Below are 25,675 nucleotides of genomic sequence, written 5' to 3'. Positions count from 1 at the left end.
GCCAAGACCTTATGGCATAGACTTTTCTGGATTCATATCTGTGCTGACAGTGCTTTCTTCCAATGATAGATTGTATTTAATATGTCTCTGATGCCTTTATCAAAGTTTAAGCAGCTTTGATTATTGCTCTGAAGGGAATTGCTCAACTCAATAAGTTTTTTCTTCCAGTATTGAAATAAATGATGTGTCTGTTTGTAAGTCAGACAGCATGTGCAGTAATTAAACTATTTTCAATATGCCAAATCTCACACAGCACACTCAGATTTAGCCAATAAGACTTCATAATAAATCAACACAACTCCTTATTTTTATATTTCTGCTTATCCCGCCTTGATAATTAACTCAAAGCATGGATGTTATTCATTCAAGTGACTCATCTTGAAGTCTCTTGGAAGAACACTCAAAAATGCCTCAAATCCATCTCATTGTCCTCTACACTTTTAGACTTAGACAAACTTTATTGATCCACAAGAGAACACAAATATCAGAACAATACTTTCTTCTGCAGTGCTGGTTTAGGCCTGTTGTTTTCATAGCACTACTACTTTCTGCTGTTCATTACCACTGCTGGTGTATTTAATTTCCTTACCTTTGTTCTTAGCTTTTTTATTATTACAGTATGATGATAGTTTGGTTAGTTTGGTTGGTCAGTTGGTTGAGCATTTCTCCACTGATTTCGAGGTTCAAATCCAGCTCTCGACATAAACATCTTAGTTGAGCGATAAGATCCACTGACCCACAGGTTTGGTGTTGTGATTCCTGCGTCACCTGCGACCCAGATGAATGCTCTGATTGTGTCCTTGGGCAAGACACTTAAGTAGTAAGTGGTTCCTTGATGTAAAGTGCTTTGAGTGCCTTGAAGGTGGAAAAGCGCTAAATGTGACCAATTACCATTTACCAAGGTTACAAGATATAACAGCTATTCATTGTCCTCACTTGCAAATAGTCCCTATGGTTTTGGTGTAAAAGGTCTGGAGAATGCAAAAGAAAGCTCATTATGTTAAAATAGAAGATGCTGGTCGGATTAAGTTTTTTCTTCTTCCCACTCCTTTTTGGGCATTTGCTGTTGTTGTTTCTATTAATACGACCGCATTGATGTCAATACGGATGATACTATGTTCCATTCTAAAAGAATGTAAAATTAATTGTTGTGGAAAAAATATGTGTCTCTTGATGATACACATAATGAATCCATTTGTGAAGCCTGATGAGTGTTTGGAATACAGGGCCTAGGTTTGCCCTGGCACGAGACCAACAGCCTCTCCTCCAGCAGCATGTCCCTCCCACGTTAGACACCTCTGAGTCTCTCCCCCAGAGCATTTGCGCTCTGAGTATTTAAATAGAAATACAAGTTACATACATATCAAAGCAGAGTGACTTGTTTCACAGATGTGCTGATCAACTTAACATACATTTGAGGACAGCTATGACAATAAAGGGCTTCCTGACAGGTGTGTCTGCTGAACCTGGCTGACTGGTCTGGTTCTCAGGTAGAAATCACATTAATTTACACAAAGACAGATTGAGAGAAATATTTCCACAATATAAATTTCCATCACAGAATAAATAAAATAAAATAAAGGGAAATTATTTATTATTATTATTTACTTCACAGTAGCTCACACATCACAATATATTATAATAACAAAGAGCAAAAATATGAATGGTAATAATGCATCAATTCAAAATAAGTAGCAAAAATGGCTAGTGTTGGGAGTGTGTAAAAGAAAAAAACATTGACGGTTATAATGGAAGTCAATGGGGCCCGTGCGATTGTGCAACCCATGGGAGCCCTTGTCGTTGATTAGGGTGCGGAGCAGAAAGGCTGAGTGCACTGGAACCTTAATTGTCTTGGTGAAGCAATGCGGCGTGACTGGTGACAGTAGAGTCTGACATGAGTGACTGAGTCCACTCTCCTGAGTACATATGTAGTCAATTATCAAGGCCCATTGATGGAGGTCTGCTCATGCGTGGAGGTCGACTAGCTAAAGTTTTCGGTGATGAAAAAATAAAAAGAGAAATATGACACAGCTCCAGCGGTACTGTACTTAAGCATAACATTTTAGGTACTGTATCTGTATCTACTTAAAGTTGAACTATGTTACTTTTTGTTTGGGGGTGTGCCACTTGCTTGTTTTTGCAGTTGTCATAGTTCTGCCTGGAATGTTCCACAGTATGACATTAAACAGCTCGACCCTACATTTATTCAATTACAGGTGATTTTGTAGCTAAAAAATATCCAAAAAACAGGCATTCTGACTGTGAGCCAGGTTGCCTCTCCACAAATCTGACCTGTGACTTGGCCTGGTTTAGTTTCCATGATGATAGAAAGGTTTAATACCATACCGTGAAACATTCCAGATAAAGCATTAACATCTTCATGGAGAAAAGCGTACACAATGCACCTTTAAGTAGATTTTAAAGTAGTATTTTGATTGATTGATTGATTGATTGATTGATAGCATTTATATAGCGCCTTTCAAGATACCCAAAGCGCTTTACAGTTCATTATTCAGTCACTCCACACTCAGTGGTGGTAAGCTACTACTGTAGCCAAAGCTGCCCTGGGGCAGACTGATGGAAGCGAGGCTGCCAATCTGCGCCATCAGCCCCTCCGACCACCACCATCACTCACGCTCACACCACTTTCATACTAGGCAATGTGGGTGAAGTGTCTTGCCTAAGGACACAACGACAGTTTTTTGCCACTGGCGCCCCACTGTGCCCCATTTTGTACTTCACTACATCTGAGAGCAGATATATCTACTTTTTAAACCTCTACATTTTTAACTGAATTGAAAAGTAAAAGTATTTTTTATTATAGTTTGAGACCTGCTGAAAAGGCTGAGGGGGGTTGTTTTGAACAAGTTCTTAGTTTGTGAGAGATACAGGACAACATTCATACCATACTCCATATAACCGTACAACAACTCACCCTTATGTAATAGATATATATATAATTATGCCTTATCTGACACCAGTCTCTTGCTATATTTTTGCTACTTATTTTGCATTTATTATTACCATTTATATTGTTCCTCTTTGTTATTATAATATATTGTGATGTGTGAGCTACTGTGTCCAAATAATTTCCCTGGTGGATCAATAAAGTTTGTCTAAGTCGAGTTCTAAGTCTAAACTCCAATGAGCTGGTCAGTGCTCTGAATAATTAAATGGTGGTGATAAGGTCAGCACTGTAAAAGTATGCAGTGTTTTTGCTCCTTCAGCTCTGGGGTTATGGGACTCCAAAACAAAATGAGGCACAAGACTCCACACAGCCGACTATAGAGAGGAACCGAAATTACCTTTTGCAAAATGGTGTTCTAATGTGATTTGACAATAATATTACTTTCACAGTTATGTTCATTTGATTATGAAACAAATAACATTATGATTTCCCACAATGCCTTTTCCTAGTAACGAGTAACAAGTAGTAAGTATTAAAACACATTATTTGCCCATTGTAAATGATAAGATATATGATATAACATCACTGAATCCCCAAATAAACTTTTTATAGTGGTTGTCTAGGGATGCACTGGTTCAGCTTTTTCAGTTCCAACATAGATACTTGTATTTGCCTATATCCGATACTTACCGATACCATTGCAGGGATGGAAAATGGAACTCATTTCGTTAAAACACAGATAACTTACTACATACATTACTACTACTGTTTTGTAACTGTTATTTATCCTTCACCTCATGACTGAACAGCTTCGTAGAAATAGAAGTTCAGACATTATGAGACTTCCTAGGCCAAAATCAGCTTGTAAATGATCTTATTACATCAAATTAAAGGCCTGACCAGGATATTGGCTTAAAGGTGCACTGCGCAACTTTCTGATGGAGGGTCTGTCAATGGAGATGTTACTGCTTTGCCCAGAATGTTTCACAGTAGCCTGATTCATCAGTCGGTTTCACTTCATGGAAACCGTCTGACTTCACAGCATTAGGATTCATTTGCTCAATGGTAGGCGGGTACTTTTTTTATTTAACCAATTGCTGCTATTTGGTCGTGACGTATGTAATGCACCACTTACAGGGCTAAATTGGTATATTAAGCTTTTCCCAAATCCCATAGGAAGAAGGGCAATAACGTCTTTACCCTTGATAAAATTCATCAAACATTCTCTTTGTTCCAGCTTTAAATTCTTGATCTTGGGAATTGTTGTCAACACAGAATGTATAGTTCTTCACTGATTGGCTGGTGCCTGGACTCCCACTAACAGGGTTCTTGCAAACCGTATAGTGCACAGGTGTCAAACATAAGGCCCGGGGGCCGGATCCGGCCCTCCAAGACCTTTAATGTGGCCCTTTGCTGATTTTCTAATAAAATACTTTAATTATATTTTCTTTTAAAATATTGTATTTTCTGTGGTGCTTAGCATAGCAGCGTCTCCAGTGTCTCTGTACGTGGCCCCTCCCACCAGAGCAGCACAAATGAAGACTTGTCTCTTTCCAAATGCTCTTAAAGGACGATCGTTTTGACTGTCGACCGTGACACCCTCATCAACAAAATGTCAAAAATGAGAAGAGTGGAGCCGAGTGCAGGATTTTCCCCAAAAAACTGACTTATTCCTGTTTACATACAATTTAATGTTAAAACACTGTGTTGAAATAATTTTTTTCTTAAAGTTTCAGGTTGTTCATAAAATTATAATATTTTATAAAAGAAAGAGTTCATCAATTAAAAAAAGATTTCTGTAATAGATTTGTATTTCTCTGCACAAATATTTGAACTTATTATTATTTTTGGGGTTTATATGACATGAGTTTTCTGATCCGGCCCCTTTGGGATCAAAGTAGGTTGGATACAGCCCCCGGAACAAAATGAGTTTGACACCCCTGGTCGAGTGTATTCCAATTCCTGACCTAGTCGCTGGAGAGAAATGAAATTGAGTGGAGGCACTAGGTGGCACCAGTCTGGCTAGTTTCGCAGTATGGTGGTAAACAAATACAGTAGTTGTATTGATTCAATTACAGGTGGTTTTATTTCTCTTAACTACAGTAAAATCATGCATTATTACTGTGAATTATTACTCTTCTCCCCAGATCTGACCTGTAACTTGGCTTTGTCATGTGCCTGCTTGTCTCCGTGGAGATTGTTAAATTAAATGCCATCCTGTGGAACATTCCAGGGAAAAACAATAACATCTACTTAGACTTAGATTTAGACAAACTTTATTGATCCACAAGGGAAATTATTTGGGCACAGTTGCTCACACATCACAATAATATAATAACAAAGAACTACAATGTAAATGATAAAATAAATCTGCATGTTGCCAAAAATGTTACACAGTGCCCCTTTAACCAATATCATTTAACCGTTCCAGCTGATTTTTCAGATTGATCCCGAGTGTCTACAAAGTTACCATTATTACAGTTTTGGCACAATCTGTTTTATTCACATATCCATGTTTGTTTTCTTGGTGTGCACAGACTTCTGTTTTAGACAAGAGGCAGACTTTGACACACTGATGCTGTGACTGATGCTGACAGTGTGCGTCTCCATTGATTTTCCTTTTCTGTTTTGATGCTCTTTAATAAGATCAGCTGGATTGTGTTTCTGTCTCGCCCAAAGCCGCTGAATCTAAACTGTAACAGGATCTCTTTGGGCCTCAGCACTTTGGGCCCTGGCGAGAGTGGCGCTAAACTCAGACTAAAAGGTTTTTAGGGCTTTAGATGCTGTACAAGAGGCGGACATGACGGATGACTGGAGCCCCTGGTGTGGAGGTCTATTTTTGTCTGATATTTTGTGCTGCCTGTTTACCTTGAGAAGCCCTTGAATCACCAGAAGTTGAAAGGAAAATGAAAAGAAGAACAGAGCAGTGCACTTAGGCTGTGGTGCTTTATGATGTTTCAAAGCTCTATAGAAATGTTATGTAACCTTTTTAGTGTTAGTTTATGATCGTGCAGTCTTTCACATGTGCCCTGGGAAACTAATGCCTAAAATATATATGAGCGTTTCCAGTCATGCTTTCTCTTCCTCTGTGTGGACAGGTTTATGAGAAAGGGACCAATGTGGAGCAGTTTGTGACTCGCTTCCTGCTTAAGGAATCGGCCAATCAGATCCAGTCTCTCCTGAGCTCCGTGGAGAGTGCAGTGGACGCTATTGACGAGCAGCACAGCCAATCAGGGTGAGACTCATGTCTTCTTTAAAATGCTCCTCCTTTTATCATGTACCCAGTCTACAATATCTACACTCTGCACGGCATTGATAGCAGAACGAGCATTTCTTTTTAGTTTTTACTTAGATGGGAACTATAGAGTGTTTTTCATGGAATTGTAAGCAATTCCATGTCCTTGAGAATATGAACAAAACAGGTTTTACAATGCCCCACTTTAAATCTTAAAACAGCCTACAGTTGTATTCAAAACTTTTTAAAAAACACTTTAGAGTCACAGAGTTCAGAGACAGATGGAGACATAACCCTGTGTAACAGGCAGGATGTGTGTTCTGTTTTTGGTAAGTCAGAGCTCATAACAGAGAGTCTGCCTCAGATCTGTTCACTCCTGAGGCGATGCCTGAAGGCTGCTCCTGTTATGACGCCTTAAGTGACTTGAATATGCACAAAAATACAGAGGCATTATTAAATGTAAATCAAATACTAAGAGATAGAGTTTTACATCAACATATTTATTTGTTGTGGCTTCCATTAAAAAGCTTTTCTATGAGTGTACATTTTTCATTCTGCTGTTCATTATGTTCCAAGAAGACATGTTATTCTTTTGTCTGCTGTATAGTTATAATCTATGACACCCGTGGATCATAATTTCATATTTTAGACATTCTGCATATATCACCATAAAGCAGTGGGCAATTTTCTTAACAATGGTGTCTTGAATGCAGAAGAATAAAGCTTACTCAGACCTGCATGAAGCACTCTAAATACAACTTTGAATGAATAAATGAAAAGGGAAAACTATTATAACATGGTTCAAAGCTGTTGAAAGTTGATTTTGCAGACAGCACTGTCAGTTTTCCAAAGAGTCATTAATTAAATCAGGCTTTTTCACACAGGACACAAAGGGACTGTCAAAAGCTCCACTCTTCATAACTGTGATCCGTGAAAACACTTGGAGCTTCCTCTTCCTTTGACCTGCTTTAAAACCTCTTTCTCCTCACAGTCACCTACCTGCCAAGGTGAGCCCGCGGGTGCCAGAGAAGCGCCATGACAACGCCGTCCCAGACTACCCTCCCAACAACAGAGTGAGCGCCAAGGAGCCTGTCAGGACCATCAACACTGCATCAGGTAGAAACAAGCATGCAAATATTCAACTGTTTGAAGGTCCTATTACACAAAAAATGACTCTTGTGAGCAGCAAACCATGTTATAGTGTTGTTACATCATCAAAAACATACTTGGAATTCTGTTTTGTTTCATTCACACATGTTTGAGTAATCCTGGATTATTAGGCTGTCAACATCTCCAAAGATCGACATCCTTAGTTCAATCTGCCATGAAGAAGTAGTTACCAAGTTAACAGCTCCTTTTGCCTTATTATAATAAATTCAAAAGAGATTGGCAATTCCAGGGCTGAAATTATCCAACTGATTCTAGTGAGAGTTTATGGAATTTACAAACACAGTGGAGCATTTCCTGTATTACTACATGTGTGAATTAAACAAAACACAACTCCAGGTATGTTGTTGATGTGAAGACAACATTATAAATAACATAGATCAGAAAATACTGTTGACATTGCTTGCTGTACTTCCACCTTTTCACTAAAATGTTTTTGCAGGGATTTTGTGATAGTTTAAACTCTGATCAAGCCTGCACTAGCGTGATGTAACCATACTTCATCCTTACCTAGCAGAAAATAAGCAAACCATTTTGAAGAAGGTGAAAGGAGGAAGTGGCAGAAAATGGCAGGGCATACGGGGAAAGAGCTGAAGAGGCAATTATATAAGCATGAGCCTGTCAGCACTTCACATAATAAATCTTGTACATCAACATTTTGAAAGGATCCAGGGCCATGGGAGTGAAGCGAACACATCTCTGCATCTTCTTAAACTACTTGCTCACTCAAGGTTTGACACTTCAGTGGTTGTCACAGCGCACAACTTTTGGCCAAGGATAAAGGGCAAGAAAACTATAATCAATCTCTTGTGTAAAGCTTTTTCAAGTGTCAGAAAGGAGCCTTCAGTGAGTCATTTGAGGGTCGGGGAGTCACTGTGACCCAGAGAAGCTGTTTAGGTACTTCATAGAGGGTGACGGGTGAATAGATACATTTATACAGTGTGATCTCATGAAGTGTTACCCAAGTATGTAATCTTGCCACTTTAAAGGTCCTATATTATGCAGAATTTACTCTTGTGAGCTTTAAGCCATGTTAGAATGATGTAACCTCCTCAGAAACTTATCCAGGAGTTTCATTTCATTTCATTCACACATGTTTGATTAAATTTATTAATAGTCAGTCTTTCTACAAATGCTCTGTTAGTTTCAACTTAACAGCTACTTTTTTAACCTTTTGTTAACTAGAGATTGACAATTCCAGGTTTGAAATTATCCAAATGATTCTAGCAAAGATGCATGGAGTTTAAAAATACCGTGGAGCGAGGAGTGAGCGAGTGTTTTTCACATGAGAGAAGAACTCAGCCCAGAGTCCTGTACGGGTCCATTTTTGGAGACCCGCACCCACTAGTACCCGCGTAGTACAGCACCAGACCCACCCGTTAACCCGTGATTATATCAAAGTTAAACCTGCACCCGTCCAGACCCATTAACTTTCCACGTGTTACCCGCCCGTGCCCGTGATAAACCACACACAACTTAAAAGCATTCTAACTGAAGCATCCATCAGAATACAAATTGAAAAGTTATGACTTCAGGAATTACAGTCATGAAATTAAATGAAACGAAACGCTTTTTTCAATAGGAATACAAATTCATAGACACGACTCGGCCATCATCACTTCACAGGCATTATTTACTGAGAAGAAGAAACACTGATTGAGATGCCACACTTTTGCGCCGCATGCGCCATGGACTGAACCAAGACTAACCCAGGACTAACCCTAGGACTGATTCCAGAACTGAACTAGGAGGACTAAACCAGGATTGAACTAGGACTAAAACAGAACTAAACCAGAACTGAACCAGGACTCACTGTCCTACGGGCTTGGAGGTGCGCCCGAGCAGACTGTTGTGTGACCGCGGGGGAAACGTCCGGGACGGAGCTTCACGCAGCATGGAGGTAAGCGCAGACGTGCAGCTTGTTCATGCTTTGTGGACACCCTGCTCCTGTGTTCTCTCTCTCTTAAATCCAAGATTAGTCCTGGTGTAGTCCTTGTTTAGTCCTGATTTAGTCCTTACCCGCCCGCATACCAGAGATGCGCGGATGGGCTATTTTTTCATCCGCAACCACGACACAAAACTCATCATCCGCCCGCTATCCATTTTGCACCGAAGGTTTTCAAAACCGCACCCGCCCGCCATCCGCCGATTGATTTTAGATTTTAGAACAATCATACAGCAAACAAACTAAGGAGCCTCGATAAAAATGCAAACTATAGCTCATTCATTCCAAAATTCGCTCAGCGTGTATGTTCGCATTCTTAATTGTCAGAGTCGGCGTCAGAGCACATCTACTGGAGGGGCATGGGTCACCAGCAGGGGGGGCACTGCCATCTGAGAAATATTTTAACGCGGTGGAGTCATACACAGCAGACATGCTATCAAACACGTTTTTCTTTAACAGTATTAGGCTAATTATGTGTTGTTATTATAATCATTATTATATTAAGATTATTATTATTATTAGCTGCAATAGTTGTTGAGGCTGTGTGGTAGACGATAGGCACACAAGACAATAATAAAAGGTTGAGGTTTATTAAAAAACAATAAGTCCTGCCACTGGTTGTAAACATTAAACAACAGCCTCTCGTCAAAAACACCTCTGAACTAGAAATAGCCACGCATCGGACAGCACCAGGGCTGTAGTGAACGTGGTACGCGAGGGTACGCAGTCCAGTCCTGTCCTATAGAGACCTGAGACTTGAGGGACCGGGACTAAACCAGGACTAAACCAGGACCAGTGGCGGCTGATGGTATAATTTTTGGGAGGGGCACCAAGTGCAAAATTATAAATATATATTATGAATAATATATGTATTATATATATAGGCTGTAGTATTATAACAAATACCAGAAACAGACATTTTGGTTAGTATTGGCTGAACAGTATCGATCAGAGCATAATGAAGAGCCAAGTGCAAACAGACCCAACAAAGTCAGTAAAACTACAATAAGAGACATGAACACAGATGCCGCTCCTACAGCACACGACAGAACAACCAGAGTAGCTCCATCGCACCCACCAGCTCATTTACGCACTATTAACTATTAACACTATAACACTCTTTACCTGTGAGGCTCCAAGTTCAGATTTGCCGCAAACTAATGAAAACCAGCCTCTTACCTTCTCCAGAGACTGAAGCAGAAGTGTTTCCTCTATCCACTGTCCCACTGGTTCTGTTTCCAAAAGTCTATTGTCCAATATGAAGAGATGAAACTGGTCCGGGAGCCGAGTGCACAAGATGGTTGTAAAATTAGTCTTAATCCCACTTCCCACTTAAATCTGAAAGTTACGGTCAGTCCATATTAGCACCAGGTAGAATTATGCCTCTGCGCGCTATGCTCAGGTCAAACTTTTACACCCAGAAACGAGCGGGCAAAGGCGGATAGAGCAGCGAGCAACTGCCCTGGCAACGGCGACGGCAGCGAGAGTCCCGACCCGGTGGCGACTGTCCCGAGTCCGGGCATCGACAGTCCCGGGTCCCGGCGGCGGGTCTGTCAGTGTGTCTTTGACTCTGTTCTCGCCATTTCCTGTGTGGAGCTTTAGGCTAAAGTAGCAGCTGCCGCTAATCGTGGAGCTGGACAGTTTGTCCAAATCACACTACACTAAATAAACAGAGACTGTGACGTCATTGATGTCACAGTAAAGTTTGTGCCCTCGGCCCGAAGTGAAATTCGCCAATCAAAATCATTTTAAAATAGTAATAATAACGGCCTGTTGGGGGGTGGGGCACCAGTGGCCGCTAGGGGGGGGCACGGCCCTCAAATGCCCCACCTTGCCGCCGACACAGTTAATTGTCCGTAACAACCCCAAACTTACCTGGTTTTCTTGCGCAGCTAATTAACTGACAGCGTTTTCCGACTAGGCTATTTTTGAACCTTCTTGCCTTCGTGTTGGATGTTGTTACATTCTGAACATTCTGCCATTGCCCGATGTTATTTCAAAGTCATAGCCTCACTCCATCGGTCTTTCTTTAAGTTTTAAATACCCCGAGTGGCAGTCTACGCTATAATGTCTGTGTGTTTTAAAATATATCTGATATCGAAACAAAAAAAAAAAAAGCATAACTAAATAAATATGGCCCTATAGCCACTTACGTGTTGGCAAACAGCTGAAATAAATTAGAAATAATAAAATAAACTGCATATAATATGTGCCTCGTAAACCTTAGGCATCAATAACCCGACACAACCTTAAAGGGATAGTTCAGGATTTTTGACATAAATCTGTATGTCATCCCCGTCATCAGTGTTGTGCATCCACACCGACTTACCCCCGAAAGCGCCCGGTGAGCCGAGATCGTGACCGGTTTTGGTGCTGAGGAAAGTAGTTCGGCAAGTTGTGTGGGGACTGTATACTAAAGCGTTTTTCTTCTCAAAGCAATATTTGTTCAAAAGAGTGATACATTTGCATCACAAAACCATCGTCGCCAAAAAAGTCAGATCTCATAATCGCTTGGCGCTATTTTCTCTCCGTACGTACCACTGCGCGCGGCCGCCAGGTGACAGCCGCGCACCGATCCATCACTTTCTTCAGTTGTTTGGCAGTGTTTACATGCGCAGACCGCCGCCACGCGAGAGAGCTAACGAGAGAGCTAGAGCCATAAGTATATGAGCCTGGTTCACTTTGTTTACTGCTCGGAATGTTAGCGACAACATGTCTGATTATGACACCGACAATAAAGACTTTGCCTTTACCACAAACCCAAGGGGAGATCTTTGTGAACCCGAATATACTGATGCCGAATTTCACCAGATGGAGTTAGAACGAGCAGAGAGAGAGAGAAAGACAGAGAAGTGGTACAAGTTGACGCTGGAGCCGTGAGAGACCGAGTGAGCGACAATCACCATCACGTCATTTATAAACTCGTATATAGCGAACATAGAGCGTACACTGTGACTGAAGTATGGACGACTAACAGAAACATAGAATCATTCACACGTCCACGTAGCTGCTGCCAATAGTGTACGTGACATTTACAATAGTAATAACAGTCGACTTATAAAGTTACTTTTGTTGAAGCTTCACTGGTGATATGACACTGAGTGATTTACTGCACACAGAGTTACAGCTGATTCTTGAGTCTGTTCTCTTGTAAACACAGCGGCACTTCTTCGTTCTTACCTGGTTTAGTTTCCACATTGAAGCCAAAGGCAAGAAGCCAAAGTTTCCTCAGCACAAAGTCCGTGACAGGAAAACAGTGAAATGTGCATGGAGATTCAGCCAGATTTTTGTTGTTACAGCCTGGATAATCAAGAGTTCGCACCATTTTTTAGATATATTCATATGTATCTTATACAAGCTCATATACTTATGGCTCTAGCTCTCTCGTTAGCTCTCTCGCGTGGCGGCGGTCTGCGCATGTAAACACTGCCGAACAACTGAAGAAAGTGATGGATCCGTGCGGCTGTCACCTGGCGGCCGCGCGCAGTGGTACGTACGGAGAGAAAATAGCGCCAAGCGATTATGAGATCTGACTTTTTTTGGCGACGGTGGTTTTGTGATGAAAATGTATCACTCTTTTGAACAAATATTGCTTTGAGAAGAAAAACGCTTTAGTATACAGTCCCCACACAACTTGCCGAACTACTTTCCTCAGCACCAAAACCGGTCACGATCTCGGCTCACCGGGCGCTTTCGGGGGTAAGTCAGTGTTGATGCACAACACTGCTCACGGGGATGACATACAGATTTATGTCAAAAATCCTGAACTATCCCTTTAACCTTCAGAACATAAAAACGAGGTCAAATGGGCTAATTAAGGATATGACGTACACTTCATACTACAAGCATAGACAATGAGACTCGTCTTTTCAGATGTAGGTAACAATACTAACAATAACTTTTTTTTTTTTTTTTTTTTAGTAGTTAAACCGCCACCCGCCCGAATTTAATTAAAATATAATTTTTCGTCACGTCATCCGCCCGACCTGCGGATTAACCGCGGATACCGCGGTTGTAACCGCAATCCGCGCATCTCTACCGCATACCCACCCGTAAAATTCCAGAACTTTAAAACGCGCCTGTTTCAGCAACTATTTGCCCGTACCCACGGGTACCTGACCCGGTGCAGGACTCTGGAGGCATATTATGCAAAAGTTTGTGTTTTAAACATGTTTGAATAAAACAAAACACAACTCTGAGTATGTTTTGATGAGGAAACAACATTATAACATAGATCAGAAATAGTAATATAGGCCCTTTAAATACAGTCATTAAACATAGGCTCATTTTCAAAATTATGCTATTAGTAATCAAGGACTTGCAGAGAAATAGGCTGTTAACTCAAATAAATAGTCAATTTACTTCATTCCCACTGAGAATGAAAACTATCAATGACTGTGATCGTGCATAGGCTTCATCAATAGAAGCTGTAGTGTGGTAATTGTCTCTCTTGTTTCAGCAAGTGTCATGTCTCCCCCAAAGCAGGAATTGAGTTTTTGTCAGGCGAAGAAGCATTGATCCATGGTGTGTGGAGTTCATGGTGCATACATCGATTTGTTGTATTTTCATAAACACAGTGTGACATATGACCTTCAGCACATTCACAGTCAAGTGTTATGTTTGGGAGGAGATAGTGCTCAGTGTGATTTACTGTCTCAGTGCTGATATCAGGTTTGTTTTGTACATTTTGTGTTTCATGGGACGTCTGTCAGTGAAGTGATTTGTGGGCGATGCCTCTGTTTTTGAAGCGCAAAAGACTTCCCAGATCGGTGACAGATACAGGGCTATCCACACTGTAATATAGGACTTTTCATATTTTTTTCATACTACAGAGTGCATTGGATCCTTTCTTGACTGCTGCTCTAGGCCTGTCATGATAATTACTATATCGAGTTCAATACATGACAGATGGAACAATAGTTTTTTGGAGCCAATATTTATCGTGGAGACTTTTTCTTTGTACTAGTGGGAAATTTTTTGTTATTTTTCTGCGATGAGATTTGAGTTGTAGAGGGTTGAATTATGAATATCTTTGACTCATTATAGATCCAAGTTAACTATAAGTGTTGTATTCTGTAATTTATTTATTGCAGTTCATATTTTTTTAAGAATATTATACATTTAGAATAGTTTTTTTGGGGGGGTGGGGGACTTTTAATGCAGTCGGAGTTCCCCAGATTTTTTTGTTTTAATGTCTGTAAGTGAAGTTTTTCCACTGTGATCCTGAGGAGCACGTGACCTGAACTTTGACCCACTGAAGTACTCATCTTCTTCTCTTCATTCTGCTTCATGGTTTGATTTCAGTATTATCATTTATCGTCTATATTTACTTCAGCAATATATCGCACTTCAAAATTTGTTTTTGTGACAGGCCTATTTTACTCACACAATTTAAAATACAGGGCATAGTTGTACCTGCTAACTTGAATACATCACCCTAATGATTATGTGAAGTCTGTGAGAATGTTTCCTCTTGAATAAAGGAACACTATGCTTCATAATGACCCTTAATGTCAAAATAGTCTACACACAAACTGAAAACACAACAGCCTTTAATGTGTGAAATATATCATCACCGTCTCTGCGTTACGGCTCCCCTTCCTGGCCTGGAGTCGAAGAGTGAATCTGCCCCTGGGTTTGTGCTTGGGGCCTCGGTTCAACCGTTTGATAAATGAGGGATGCCATTTTGAGCAGTTAACCGAGCACTTGGATCTGTCTGGAGAGAGCAAACTTTCTTTGTGATTCTCAAATTGGAATAACCTGTTTTCAAACTTGAGTATTAAAGGGCCCATATTACGCTATTTTCTGATTTGAATATAGGACCTTTAACAATCTCTTTAGTTTACACTTTCTTATAAAAGCTTAACAAATATTGATTATGCTGATTCTCCTAGCCTCCCTATTAATGCTAAGGGATTACGAGAATATAGAAATTACATGTATTCAGTATAGTAAAAGCACTTTATTTAACCATACACACCCTCGGCCTATGTGGTATTTTATATATTTAGTAAAACATGAAGTATAGACTTATTATAAATGGTCCAGATGAAAGATTTCCTGAGCAGAGTACTTCCTTTCATGGGGCAGAGACACACTGGCATGTTCTATGTGCTCCTCCTCTTGTTCATTTATTGATCCACCTGTCTCAGAGCAAAGAAACATGAGCTACAGCGTGTCTTCTTTTGGAAACCACTTGGGGTTTCTGTTTAATGATGCTGACCTCTGACCTCAACAGAAAAGCCAAGGATAGAGCAGGATCATACACTGTATATATAAATGGACATAGAAAACCCACCAGCCTCCACGTTTCAAATAGAAAGTGAGCTTGGGGGTGATTCCGGCTCCATTGACTCTGGCTATAATTGACTTTAAATTGAAAACTTCTAACTTCTGTGGTGTTTGGAATAACCAGCTCTACATGATCCTGGTGTTTTTATTTCACTATTTTGTCTTTAAATTAATTCGTAATATGGACCTGGCTCCAAATTTGCTCCTATAACCTATAAATTTGACTGGAGCCGAACACTATAGGTGACGTTACACTTCTTTATCCAGACTATGTTCCCAGCAAAAAATTGAACTGTTGAACTGAAATTAGTTTATGGATAAATGTTCACTCTCTCTTGTGCATCTAAACTTGTATTATTACTCCAAAGCAACACACAATAACATTGCTTCTCAAGGGTGGAGTCATAAAATCATTGCAGATTTTAGTGTTTTAAGCACAAATATTGCTTAAAGGAGTATTGTTTAACTTTTCTGGTGGAGGTTCTGTCAAATGCTTTTCTCCATGGAGGTGTTATTGCTTTGGAATGTTTCACAGTATACAGTAGTACACTTCATGGAGACCAAACCAGACCAAGTTACAGGTCAGATCCGCAGAGAGGCAACCCCACTCACAGTCAGAATGGCTGTTTTTCTAGGTATCTCTTTCACACAACTACAGCGTTCTGTTAAGCTCTTATTAGGCTATTATGATTATTTCTGAACTTATGCACCTTTTTTAAAAGAGATGGCAAAAAATGCACTGACAGTATTTTGAATGTTAAAAAAAGTATAATACCAAACCCTAAGGTGAGTGGAACATTTCATATTTAGCACTAAAAGTGAACTTAATTCTACACATGTAGGTGCTGTAAAGTCATGGAAAATTCACTTTAGGTCATGAAAAAGTCATGGAAATTCTTTAAAAATGTTGTCAGTGAAGAAGAGTGGGAACCCTGTTAATGTCATAGTGTGGGACATTGCAGGCAGAGCAATTACATATCCATAGAAAGAAGCAGGTGACCTTCCACCAGAAAAGTTACACAATGCACCTTTAAGCAAAGCTGGAAAAAATATTTTCCATTCCTATTCCTAATAGAGATCTCTGCTCCAAATACACTCACTACTACACAGACTACAAGTCTCAGTGAGCTTCATTTGACTGGAGCGGAGTGCTAGTCCACTTCTTCAAGTGTGTGAGCAGGACAAAAGGATGAGCTGAGATCACAAAACCACAACACCGGTCTATAATCCTTCATAACACCCAGCCAATACGTGAGCTGCTACAAATGTATTTCCCTTAAGCCTTTGTGACATTTACTCTTCACAAGTAACAGAAGAGAACGCAGTCTGTAGCTTCTGAAAAAGTACCAGCGATATCAAAGAACTCTATACAGTCACTCACCATCTCAGTTTGACAGTTATTCTCCCGTCACTGCAAGTAATGTTTGATTTCCAGGAGTTTTGACTTTCTATATATAGGCCAAGGCGCTCGAATATGAAACAGTCTTTGAAGTCAGAATATGTTTTAGTTTTAACACAGTGAAAACAAGCTATATTTTCTAAATGACTGTAACACTTTATAATAACACCTTTATTAGCTGTAATAAAGCACAAAGAAAGACTTAATTCACTATGAACAAATAGTTTCTTAAGGCTTATGCTTAATTAGTAGTTACCAGTATAAGTTCTTCTGACCTATGCACTTTGTTACTGTCAAATGTCTTAGGAGGTTAATATAAGTCTCAGTACAACAGACAGGTACAGAGGTTGAATTCTTCCATCTTAAACACCTCCACACTCTGAATTGACGCTCTCTCTCTCAGAGGCCAAACTCTGCATTATAACTAACAGCTTTGTTCTGCTGCCATCGCTTTACTGAACAAAGAATAGATTTACTTATTGGATCAAACTTTCTTTTACTGATTTTAGACTTTTAGACTTTTTTATCCCAATACATGTGTGAACTCATATCTTGAACGTGAGATCTGTTTGAGCACTTAATATATATAGTATATATAGTATATATAGTAGCCTGATTCATCAGAGAGTTTCACTTTGTCTGACCTCACAGCAATAGAATTCATTCGGTCAACAGTAGGTGGGTACTTAATCACTGCTATTTGGTCGTGATATTAAGCTTTTCCCAAATCCTGTAGGAAGAAGGGCAATAACGTCTTTCACACTGAAAAAATCCACCAAACATTCTCTTTATTCCAGCGTTGCCAACACAGAATGTATGGCTCTTCGCTGATTGGCTGGTGCACAGACTCGAACCCCTCGAACAAAGGGTTTTTGCGAAACGTCTAGTGTACTGTATTCTGATTCCTAACCTAGTTGCTGGAGAGAAATTAAATTGAGCAGAGGCACTAGGTGGTGCCAGCCTGGCTAGTAATATAGTATATAAAAAGTCTAAATGAATTTCACAACAGATCCAAGTAAAGCAACTTAGAACTTAAATACAAATATTTGCAACGTCTACTGCAGGGGTGTCCAGACTCTTTTCACAGAGGGCCGCATATAGAAACATATTCACAGCGGAGAACCACAGACGATGGTGACAGTGAAACTTTCAAATATTTGCATTTTACACAAGTTTGACAGAGCCACAACACTTCTAAAAAGTCTTAGAACACATTTTTTTAGGTCTGTATCACAATGCAATTAGATGTTATTGAGGCTGCAGCGACAGAAATACTTGAAATACACCTGTTTTGTTTTCTTTGTCCTTTCCAGCCTGTGTTGTCTCTTACTTCAAATTGTGAAACCACAGATTTTGTATACAATCATATTTTATCCCTGACTCCAAGAAAACTTTGTCTGTGCTTCAAAAAATTCCCATTATTCCGAGCAGACACTTTCTAATAATGGCGGTGAAACCTTATGTCACGACTTTGTGTAGACAGATCTAAAAGGATGGGAAAAGTTTGTTAGCGCTGAAATACTGACACTTCTTAAAAGAAGAATCCTCCCTGTCACCGCAGTGGCAATCTGACAGGTCGGTCTAACAAGATTTTCACTTTTTCCCCACCCAAGTCCACTCATCTGTCACCACAGCGACGAGGGGATAAACCTGAGATGGAGCTTTAGAGAAGGAGGATAGGTTTAAGAATACCAACATCCCGGCACTTTAATTTTTCTCCGACAGTTTTAAATATAGTGCATGTGTTCTAATGCTATAACAGATAAGGGATAAGCTATTTAATCAGGCTCAAGATGATCATTTTACACTGAGCTAAAGATCAACAAGCTATCTGCAGCCTGTTCCAAACTCAACAGAGGAGAAAGTCTGCAGAGAGTGGACTGGGGATGCTCTAAATGTCATGCATCTCAGATATCAGTTTAAATTATCTATTTTCTGACTCTGAAAACTCATGCAGATACTGAACAGTGATAGTGACTGTGAAGAATGTAGAGAAATTGAGAGAGTAATTCACTTTAGATGGTTGACAGCTAACTTTATACGTTTTCTGCAAAATTTTGAATATCTTTAGTGTAACAAAATGTAATTCTGTTCTGTTTCCACTATTGCCAACTTTAAACAGCAACCCTTTTAGGTTTAGTGTTGTTTCCAATAAAAAACTCAAAAGAAAATAACGCTGCAAATGTTAGTAATGGGTGCCTGACCATACAGTCCCATCTACATTTCCTTCAAATCCAGGGTCTGGAATTGGACCACAGAGCATTAAAAACCTCTGTCCAAACCTAAGACGATCCAACCACAGCCACTAATTTGTCTCTCAAATGTGGAAATAACTAGTATTCGTAAGTTCTCGTAACATTCAGAAGAAAAAATAATATAAAATATCACTTCTTATACCTGAGATAAGTAATAGTTTGGTGCTTTGATTGTTGATTCTGAGAAAATCCATGCTATTTCTCAGTCCTTAATGTTGTCGTCCACCCCAGTTACATTTTCACACATTACTGTCATGTCAGTCAGCTTAACATTACAACAAAACTTTTCTGTACCATTTATACACTTGCAAAAATGAGAGCAAAAAAAAAAAAGATCAAAAAGGAGTGGAAAGAAGTAAAACTGTCAAACGTATTAAAATAGTATCTGAATAAACTCAAAAACTATAAAATGTGTGTGCACATACAGAGCTCCATTATCCTCAGACTCTGGACTCTGGTCTGTTCAGCGTGGGCATTTCCCATCACTGCAGCTCTTTACTGATATTGAACCAAACACAAGTGGTCTGGGTAATGTCCACAGGACATTAAAATATCATTCTCATTTTGCATTAAACCCACTGCCCGCCCTCTCCACCAGGGGCTAGTGATATTCATCTACTTCTTTGGCAGAAGAATCAATGCTTTGTAGAAGAATATATACCGTACATGCACTAAATATCAGACCTAACTGCTTTCAAATATGTTGGTTTTTTTTTTTCTAGTGAAAGTTTATGGAGTTTAAAAACACAGTGGAGCACTGCAGTGCAGTGGGGTATTACCACATGACATCACAAAAAGGAAGGAGTGTTTTCCATACAAGGGAAGACATTTTTTACTCTGTTAGCATGTCTGCAGCTGGGTGGCTTCATTGATAAAATGTTTACCACTGATCTAGAAGATGGGTCTTTTCTTGATGGAGCTCTTCCAGTGCATTGGTATTGACAGAAAAAATACAACTTCCTTTTGAGACAGAAATCAGGTTATCAGGTATCAAATGGCCACTTAGCCTGATTATAGTCCTAGTAAATCTTGTTAGCTTGTGTTCAATCATAATTACAACACTTTATTTCCAAACTAACAAAAACATTTTCACACCATTTGGCCTGTAACATCTAGACCAGCTCTGACTGCAGAAGTCTCATTTAAATTCAGATAAGTACATTGTAAGACTTACTGTTTACATTTCATAATGACATTGTCCACATGCACGCTCAGCTAGTTATTGATTTGTCAAGGGGAAATTACAACCAGCTTTTAAACATAAACCAGTTAGCACGAAACAAAATAGCTACTTAGTCTGATTATCAGCCTAATCAATCCTGTTAGCTCAGTCTTCAATCACACTTGAAGCAGGTGTTGACCTCCGCACAGGAGAGGGGCTGGTCCCTGTTGTTACTTTAACTGAAAACTACAGACAGGAAGACAACAACAAAAATGCATAAGGCAGAATGTAAAAAAAAGAAAAGAAAAAAAGTTCCTTAAAAATATACTTTTGATTGTGAAAAATATTATGCTTTTTTGGTGTTTAGTTTTGAGCGATAACATAAGTAGATCATTGTTTATGTTTGTTGATTGTTCAGTATTGATGTAAAATGGTTTAACAATAGAAACAACACAAAGGTTCATTGATTTCAAAAGAGCAGAACTGAGAAACTCCCCCTATTCATGGGAATATTTTCATTTACCTTTTTAATTTTTGAATATAGCAACAAGACACTTTTTAACACGTCATGTATGAATAATTGCTAATAAGTACAGGGGAGTGGGTGGAGATGTGGGGCATTCGAGCACTCAAGCTTTGAACGCAGGACAATACAGGAATACACAAATATACATGAAACAATCAAAATAAAACTCAACAAGCTAATGATTATTGAACACCATTATTATTATTAAAGCAGACCTATTCTGCAAAAAACTACTTTTCTGAGCTTTTCAGCCATGTTATAGTTTCCCCTTGTATCAGTGATACACACAGGATTCACTAGCGTTGCATAGTCATTTTGCTACAAATGAAAAAGAATATTCTGCTCGCTAGTGTGATCTGCAGCTATCTATATATCTATAGGATGGGCTGAAAACCTCACCGTTGTGATCATGTTTACAGCAACGTCAGCTCCCATTGGTCACCACAGTTTTCTAACGCAGAAGTCAGCAGAGTTCCACATTAAAAACTTTTATTATGTCATTTTAAATGAATGTTACAATTTAAAATGTCCAAATTATAACATAATGATGCAGGGGTGTCATAGATTACACCTAGCCTGATTCATCAGCCGGTTTCACTTTGTGGAATCTGTATGACCTCGCAGCATTAGAATGCGTTCGCTCGACAGTAGGCGGGTACTTTTTTTTTATTTATAACCAATCGCTGCTATTTGGTCATGACATATGTAAAGTGCTGCTAACTGGTATATTAAGCTTTTCCCAAATCCCGTAGGAAGAAATTCAATAACGTCTTTCCCCTTCATAAAATTCACCAAACATTCGGTTTGTTCTGGCTTTAAATCCTCGGTCTTCCATGGTTTTTACAAACCGTCTACTGTATTGTGATTCCTGACCTAGTCGCTGGAGAGGCACTAGCGGAGGCACTAGGTAGCGCCAGCCTGGCTAGATTATACCTACATAGCAGACACAAGCACAATAGGTCTTTAGAAGATAAAGTTGATTTGACATACTATGTGACCTTTGAATGCACATGTCATTAATCCTGTTTAAATTAGTTTTCCATGACTACAGTGGAAGCACAATATTGATAAATGACTTTTTAACATACATTGTCAGTAATGCCTCTTTAAACCCATCTACCTCTCACCTCCCTCTTCCCCCACTCTGCACCCTCTCCACTGGCTCAAACAGCTCTGACAGCCCAGCCCCTTCATGTCAGGGGCACTTTGTCTCAGGTCGGGACAAGTCGATTGATTAATAGCCCCGAATCCCATTGCACCCACCCACCCCCTGCCCCTCTCTCCCTCCGCTTCGTCCTGTACATGAGTTAATCCTGGTTCCCCCTCACTGCTCACTGAAAAGGCCAGGCTCAAACTTTAGCTTCATTTTCTGCTCCTTTCAATCTGTAGATGTGGGTAGAAATAGGTGAGCTCTCTGTGCAGACTCTAAATCACAAACAGAAAGGAGACGAAGCTTCGTGTAGGAGATGAGTGGGACCAGGAACAAAGGCTAAGAGAAGAAAGATGCTAAAAATATCCACCGGTATGTTTAGGTGGAGGGTCTCGGTCTATAGTGCTGCTGACATGTGAGGTGCAACATTAAAGACTGCACTGATGCGGATTACAGGTTAGCAGGTTTTGTAACACCAGACTGATATTATTTTCAGTGTTGCACAAACATGTATTGCTCTGAAACCTGTTTAAATGTGTTATCTTTGCCTGATTGTGAAAACAAATCATGCTAATTTTGAGTTTGAATGAAGTTACAATGTTATAGGCCCATATTACTCTATATTTACCTCCGCCAAGGAGGTTATGTTTTTGCCGGCGTTTGTCTGTCTGTTTGTTTGTTTGTTTGTTTGTCTGTTAGCAACATAACTCAAAAAGCTATGGACCGATTTTGATGAAATTTTCAGGATTTGTTGGAAATGTGAAAAGGAAGAACTGATTTCATTTTGGGGGTGATCCGGAAGAAATCCTGGATTCTGGATCACTTTGAAATTTTAGTTAACATTGTGGTAAATGGGGCCAAAAATTTTGTTTCTCAATATCTCGGTTAATTATTGACCAAACCCCATGAAATTTGACTCAGGGATGGACAATGGGATCCTCTTTCATATTCCAAAGGCTGATCCACATCTGATCCAGAAGACTGATTTTATCGCAATTTATATAAAAAATGGGGGTAGTCCTTGGCGGAGGTCTGCGCTCTCTGAGTGCTTTTCTAGTTTGATCTGTTATTATGTTGCTTCCTCATCACAAATATACCTGGAGTTGTGTTTCGTTTCATTCACACGTTTAATACACAAACCCTGCATATTTCAGATGTAAATGTGTGAACCCTATTTTTTTTCCCACGTATTTGAGCAAAGTATGTATAATATACTATTGTACAAGTAGCTCTTGAGGTCAAAATATGTCCGCTGCGCTCCATCAAATTATGAAGCGTTTTATTGCCTGATAATGCGCGTTAGCATGCTAGTTTTACTGTGACGGCAAACTTTGCTCTGGTCTCAGAGTTGTGAAAAAAGCAGAGAGTAACTTGGATGCTCAGAATGCATAAAGTAAGTGAGGAATTGGTTTGGACCACTGCAAACCATTTCAAATGAACTAGGTCAGAGTTTCAAGTTTTTGAAAGGTCGTATATTATGCAAAATTGACTCTTGTGAACTTTAAGTCATGTTAGAATGCTGTTACTTCATCAAAAACATACCTGGATTTGTGTTTTGTTTCATTTACACATGTTTTAGTAACCCTTTATTATTAGTCTGTCTAAATCTCTAAAGCTCAAAATGCTCCATTCCACCTTGTGATGTCATGAAGCCATAGTTTTTCATGTTAACATTTACCTCTAATTCAGTAGAGATTGGCAATTCCATGGGTGAAATTATCCAAATGATTCTAAGGAAGGAATATTAAGTTTTAAAACACAGTGGAACTCTTCCTGTATTACCACATGATATCACCAGGTGGAACAAAATATTTTCCGTTTGAGAGAAGAACTCACAAGTGTAAAACATTTGTGAATGAAACAAAACAAAACTCCAGGTTTGTTCTTGATGATGTTGGATCAAAAAAATGGCATAATATGGGCCCTTTAAGATTGTAAAAATCAGGTACAGAGCTTTTAACAAAACCTTTTTTATTAATCCTCCTTTTTTCCTGCACATTTGTTAGATTTTTATATCATGAAACGGCAAGATTCCAATACAGCGAAGAACAAAAACAAATACATTTGACTTCATTTGGCTTCATTTACTGGTTGTTTATTCATGAACCCACATTTAAATCTGGTCTGGGGCAGAGTGAAGAGCCAAATTATGTGAACGCAGAATAAGTCACATCAAGTTTAATTGAGTATAAAGTCAACAGCCCCCATACCCTCGTCCCCGCTCGTCCCTGTGTGCGCCCACTGTGACTTCAAGCCCCTAATTCCTCACACGCTTCTGTAATCGACTGGGACACCTATTTTCTAAGTCCTACCAAATGACTGTCCGGCTTTTATCTAGCCTAGTCACCATGGTTACGAGTTTGGCGGGCGGGTGAGCGAGTGTGTGTGTTTAGGGCAGAGGGAGGGAGCTCCTAATTGACTGGTTGTTAAAGCTTTTAATGAAGAGTGGGCTGAAGCACTCCAATTAGCAGATAGGGAAGGGAGAGGGGGTCAGCGGAGCAAAAAATGTCCAAAAAGTAGGTCTAAAATGAAGAATCGGACCGTATGGAGTGCTTTGAGGAGTTAAATGTCAACTTAAAAAGATGTGTCATGCTTTGTGGACAAAAATATCTAATTAAAAGGCAATCTCAAAGGAATCGGTTCCCAGTGCGACTAAGCTTATGCAGGCCCTGACCAAACAGATGTGGATAAACACACTAATTGCCTACTTTATCACCTGAATTATGCATGCGTGGAATAAGAAATAACAATACACTATCAAGTAAACATACATAATACGATATAGTAAATAGACCTGTTAGAATAATTATTATATCAACTTAAACATATAAAAGCTAAAGCAATATATTTTGGGGCTCAATATTTATCCTTTGTACAATTTATTTGTAAAAGAGGGGAGATTTGGGGTATTTTTTGTTCTAATACAATAAGATTTAAGATGTAAAAGGTTAAATAAGTGTGTTCTGTGGCTAGTTATTGGTTCATTCTGTTATTTATTTATTGAGGTTCAGGCATTTTAATGATTCTGTCAGTTTAAAAATGGTTTACTGGTATTATCTTGCTTTATTGTTAGTGTGTCAGTAGTTTCAATTATCTTTTATGGCAATATTTCTCTGTAGCAATATATGGTGCTTCATAATTTGTTATCGTGACAGGCCTAATAGTAAAATAACTGTCAGTGAAGAAGATTGTAGTAAATAAACTCGCTTGTGATAGACTAAAAAAACTGTCAAAAAAGGTAAGAGGCACTCTGCTGGAAATATTGTGGTTACATGGGACCAATAAAACACAGTCATCCTCACCGTTTTTGAGCCTTGTCCTTGAGGAGCTTCTGTTCTGGACTTTTAGTTTAGAAAAAATAAAAGCTCCTCTCACTCCTTCCTTGTTTTCAGTAAAATTGTGCCTGGAAATCTGCCTGGAATGTTCCACAGTATGAACTTTACTTTAACTTGGTCTGGTTTGGTCTCCATGAAGATAAAAAGGTGTAATGACACTGTGAAACATCCCAGACAAAGCAATAACATCTTCATGAATAAAAGCATTTGACGGACCCTCCAAAAACCTTTAAGATTGGCCAATTACGTATTTCGATATTGGTTCACTGGATGCTTTTATTGCATTCCACCCAGTGCTGCTT

General features: G+C 39.4%; 1 protein-coding gene across 1 annotated transcript in view; it reads left to right on the top strand.

Annotated features, from left to right (window-relative positions):
- The window catches only part of necab2 (N-terminal EF-hand calcium binding protein 2), a 148,185-nt gene that overhangs the window by 72,861 nt on the left and 49,649 nt on the right, over positions 1 to 25,675 (top strand). The window contains exons 6-7 of the mRNA XM_020935321.2: positions 6,007 to 6,143; positions 7,135 to 7,259. Of these exons, the coding sequence (XP_020790980.1) occupies positions 6,007 to 6,143; positions 7,135 to 7,259 (262 nt within the window). The remainder of the gene's footprint in view (positions 1 to 6,006; positions 6,144 to 7,134; positions 7,260 to 25,675) is intronic.

Source organism: Boleophthalmus pectinirostris, unplaced genomic scaffold (genome assembly GCF_026225935.1).
Source record: "Boleophthalmus pectinirostris isolate CB_2022bp ecotype Guang Dong unplaced genomic scaffold, ASM2622593v1 HiC_scaffold_2, whole genome shotgun sequence".
Lineage (NCBI taxonomy): Eukaryota > Metazoa > Chordata > Actinopteri > Gobiiformes > Gobiidae > Boleophthalmus > Boleophthalmus pectinirostris.
This window is presented reverse-complemented; position numbering and strand designations above follow the sequence as displayed.